The sequence below is a fragment of the Benincasa hispida genome, chromosome 5, assembly GCF_027475165.1.
Source record: "Benincasa hispida cultivar pf3 chromosome 5, pf3_genome.v1.1, whole genome shotgun sequence".
In the NCBI taxonomy this organism is placed as follows: domain Eukaryota; kingdom Viridiplantae; phylum Streptophyta; class Magnoliopsida; order Cucurbitales; family Cucurbitaceae; genus Benincasa; species Benincasa hispida.
In genome coordinates, this window is record NC_143482.1 from 68,158,021 (window position 1) to 68,162,967 (window position 4,947).

The window sequence follows — 4,947 nt, forward strand, 5'->3', positions numbered from 1 at the left end:
ATTAAATTTATCAACATTCATTAGTTTAAGCTTTTTGGTTAATCGGTGACTTGAGAACTCTTAATATGATGAACCAATCAAGAATATTTGGCACCAACCACCCTGATTAACTTTGTGGTTCGAAGTCATGGTGAGCACTACATGTGCCTAACTATAAATAGTAAAGTCTAAAGAGAATTGATTCAAGTGATAGGACAGTTTTCATGAGAACCAAACGGCAATTTTAATCTCTATCATTCAACTTTATGTAATTCACCATAAAGTTACTAAAGTCAGTGCTACATCATCATCCAGAAAGTCTGAATTTGAAATGTGTGCACAACTTGGACCATTAATTTTGGAATCAAATTTCTCAATCTAATTTAAATCAAACCCACCAGCATTCCCCCGGGTTTGATGGTCTGTTTGCATGAAAAGATTCCAGCCTCTCGATTCCCCTGAGCTGCAGCTGGGGAAGGTTTTATTACAGAAGAGGGATATTAAATTTAAATGTAAACGCGTATTAATGCTTTTGTTTACTTGTTTATGCCAAGCAAATGCTTGAGATGCCAGCTAAGACGGATCTAGTTGACAAACCCTCTCTGCTGTCACACGCGTAGGAAGAGATTCCTTTATCCCGTTTTTCTTCTCTTGGCTCTGACGAAGGTAAGTGCATGAGATAGAGGCTATATGATTCCAGGGTCAAGTTTCAACTTTCAAAAGCATGCAATAGTCGGAAGCTTCACAATTCAGAAATAAAAAAAAAAAAAGTGCTTTTTCTGGTTTCCTCTTCTCCTTCCGTGACTCTCATATACTCCATGATGGCTAATAAATTTTTGCCAGCTCAAAAGGCTCTGGCAGCCATGCCTGATTTTTCTTATATAAAGGGTTTATAACTTCAATTCCAGCATCACCATTCACAGTCTTCCCCTCATCTCTGTTTACACAGACCATTCTACAATTCGTTTTCATTCATCTTTGGCCACAGAAAAGCATGTTTTCGTCTCACAAAGCTTCAACAATGCTTATACTTCCTTTATTCGTTGCTTCAGTAATGACCACAGCAGCTGGAAATTTTCTCCAGGAGGTCGACATCACTTGGGGTGGTCCACGCGCCAAGATATACGATGGAGGCCGACACCTCACCCTCTCGCTTGACAAAGATTCAGGGTCTGGTTTCCAATCCAAGAAGGAGTACCTATTTGGAAGGTTTGACATGCAAATCAAATTAGTGCCTGGAAACTCTGCTGGCACTGTTACCACCTTTTACGTAAGTTTCAACATGAACTCACACACTTAGCAATTCGTTCTTAAATTTAATTTCCTCTTTTCTCTCATGCAGTTGTCTTCTCAAGGCCCAGGACACGATGAGATTGACTTTGAATTCTTAGGCAATTCATCTGGAGATCCTTACACACTTCACACCAATGTATACTCGCAGGGAAAAGGAAATAGAGAACAACAATTTCACCTTTGGTTTGATCCTACAAAGACGTTTCATACATACTCCATCGACTGGACTCCCCAAAGTATCAAGTACGTGTTAGTTCAACTCTTAATGTTAAGGTATATAAAACATGGTTTCTTGTTCCATAACAAAATCTTTTTTTCATTTTCAGATTTTTGGTAGATAACATTCCCATAAGGGTGTTTCGAAACTGGGAAACAATTGGCATTCCATACCCAAAAAGCCAACCAATGAGAGTTTATTCAAGCCTATGGAATGCAGATGATTGGGCAACAAGAGGAGGACTAGTGAAAACCGATTGGACGCAGGCCCCTTTCACTGCATCGTATCGTAATATCAATGTCAATGCATGTGTTGTGTCATCTGGGTCATCATCTTGTGGCTCCCAGTTTACCAATTCCATGCAAAGTGGACAGAATGATCAAGGACTAGATGCCAAGAGTAGGAATAGGATGCGATGGGTGCAGTCTGAATACATGATTTATAATTACTGCGTCGACTTTAAAAGATTTCCTCAAGGTGTTCCAGCTGAATGCAAGCGCTCAAGGTTCCTGTGATAGAATGCAAATCTCAAGACACTCCATGATTGTTTCCTTGTACCTCTTCCTATGTCTTGTATTCAAGTTCGTTCGTGTAATTCTTTATTCTTTATATTTTATTGATTTTTTTTTCATATAATGAGTTCCAAATAAGATCCCATTATTCTTTTTACCTCTTGTTCTTTATTAGTACCAACTCCTCCTCAATCCACGGGCAAACGCATGGATTCTCTCTGCCGCTTTATCAGACACCAACAATCTAATATGATTCTAAATTCTAATACCCGCCAATTTGCAGGCTAATCAAAAACCTGATACCTATAGTCTAGTCCATATGTGACTCGAAAGACTTGCAAAGAATGCTTGAGAGTTAAGACAGGGATCTACTGCTTCATGCCTTTGGAAAGGAGAACAAAAAAAAGCGAAAGAAATTTGAACACCACTATTTACAAACAGTACAAGTAATCAAACTATCTAAAGGACTATGACTATTATATCTATTCATTGGCGAAACAAGGCACAAAACTCCCCCTGTAGCTGCGGAGCTCTCGTTGCAATTCTGTATTTATTGAATAATTGAGGCGTGCTTGGTGCATTGGTGTGGCTGGCCTAAGATTTTATAATTTTAGAAGAAACTAGACAGCCACAGATTCACAATGTATTCTCAGAATTGAACTTCAAGTTGTTATTTCCAAATTCACTTACATTTATTTACTCACTAACCTAGAGGACTCAATCCTGTTCAGTATGGAAGAACAGTTTCAAGCAAACCAATTAAAATCTCAGAACATATAAAATCATACTAAAATTCTTAATGTCTATCCTCATTTTTTTTGTCGAACACCTTATAGCAGGTAATTACAGGATATCAGATCAGATCATCAAAAGGACTGAAAGATGAACAATAACTAGTGATGCTCATAATTTTAGTTAAAAGAAGAAGCTAAAAGCATATAAGCATATTTCATAGTGTAAAGATCATCTCGTGGATATCAGACCAGATAATCAAAGGGACTTAAAGATGAAACGATAACAAGAGATGTTACAGAAAGAACCGAAGACAAGAAATGAAGATTACAGGCAATTGAACGATGTTGTCTTCTTTCACTTATGTTGTTGTAACCACTAGAGTTTCTTCTTTGACCATGAGCGCCTGTATAAAAATAAAACGAATGTGAGAATAAAAGAGAGAGAGAAAGAGCAAGGCATTCATTCTGTAATAAGTTTGAAGAAGAAGTAATAAAAAGACCCTCCCAATTTACACAGTGGACGTAAGCCTTTGGCCGAACCACTTAAATACTTATGTTCTTTCTTTCTTACTCAACGATCGTCTAGCATTTATTTAAGTATCATGTATACGATCGTTGAGTTTCTATCGCATCGTCTACATAATCGTTTAGCTTCACATTGCATCGTCTATACGATCATCTAGTTCCATAGTTAGCTCTACTCAACTATCGATTACACGATCGTCTAGTGCTTTGTACTATCATTTACATAATTGAACTATCATCTAGTTCTTTGAAGCATCATCTACACGATTGAGCTACCTTCAAGTAAACGATTGAAGAGTTTTGAAGCCTTAAGCATACAACTTTCCCTGAGTCTTGAAGTATACTTGACCGTTAATGCTGAGTAGTTTGTGATTGCAAACAAGAGAATTATACTTATCTGGGACAACAAGTGGTATCATAGCTCAAAGAGTTCAAGACAGATTCTAGATTTGAATTCTTGCATACTTCAAATTAGATAAGTCAATCTTGAAGTTCAAGAGTGGGTACAACCAGATATGAAATCGAGAAGTTTGATGGAAAGACAGACTTTGAACTATGGAAAGCGAAGATCAAGGTAGTTTTGGGACAGCAGAAGGCACTACTGGCCATCACAGATCTTGCAAAATACCCTGAAACACTCACTGATGTAGAGAAAGAGACAATCGAGGTAAATGCTTATGGAACCATTGTCTTGAATGTCACAGATAGTGTTTTAAGGCAGATTGTTGACCAGCCTACTGCTTATGCCCTCTGGAACAAACTGAACGAGATTTATCTCAACAAAGATCTGCCTAATAAAGCTTTATTTAAGGAAAGATTTTTCACATACAAGATGGATGCTTCAAAGTCCCTCACTGATAATTTGAACGAGTTCAAGAGACAGTCATTAGAATTCAGATCAATAGGAGACAATATTGGGGAAGAAAATGAGGCTTTCATATTACTTAACTCTCTACCAGAATCATTTAAAGATGTCAAGACAGCCATGAAGTATGGTAGAGAAAGAATCACTATAGAAGCTATAATTTCTACAATAAGAGTCAGAGAACTAGAGTTACAAATGAGCAAGAAAGATCAGTAGGAGAAGGCATGTTTTCAAAGGGGAAAACAAAGAACAATAGGAAGGGGAAGCATAATGGTGGTGACAAGTCCAAAATCAAGTGTCATTTTTGCCACAAAATGAGACACATGAAGAAGGACTATTATACCTTAAAGTGGAAGCTAAACCAACAGAACAAGGGAGGAAAACAGACTGAGGCTGTTGTGGGGTAAAAATCCGTGTATTCAGACGCTTTGACTGTAACTGAAGAGTATGGAGAGCAGAATCCTATGGAGACTCAAGACTGGGTGATAGATTCTGGTTGTTCAGTTCATATGACACTATCTAAAGGGTGGTTTTGTACCTACAAGAAGTGGGATGGAGGGTTGATCTATATGGGAAATAACAATACCTGCAGAGCTGTTGGAATAGGGTTTGTATCCTTGAAGATGCAAGATGGTTCGATGAAGTTGATTAGGAATGTGAGGCATGCTCCTACAATGAAGAGAAATCTCCTATCATTGGGGATGTTTGACTCTATTGGTTGTGAATATAGAGGAATTGGAGGCACTTTTGAAATGATTAAAGACTCAGAAGTAGTGTTGGTGGCAACCAAAGTTAATGGCTTGTATGTCATTAAGGATGTGC

General features: G+C 37.9%; 1 protein-coding gene across 1 annotated transcript; it reads left to right on the forward strand.

Moving 5' to 3' along the window:
* The first annotated feature begins 870 nt into the window (after positions 1-870).
* On the forward strand, positions 871-2,158 carry LOC120078303 (xyloglucan endotransglucosylase protein 1-like). The gene is made up of 3 exons (XM_039032538.2): positions 871-1,249; positions 1,322-1,515; positions 1,599-2,158. Exons 1-3 carry the CDS (start codon positions 974-976, stop codon positions 2,002-2,004), a joined length of 876 nt encoding a protein of 291 aa, XP_038888466.1. The 5' UTR covers positions 871-973; the 3' UTR covers positions 2,005-2,158.
* Positions 2,159-4,947: the final 2,789 nt, after the last annotated feature.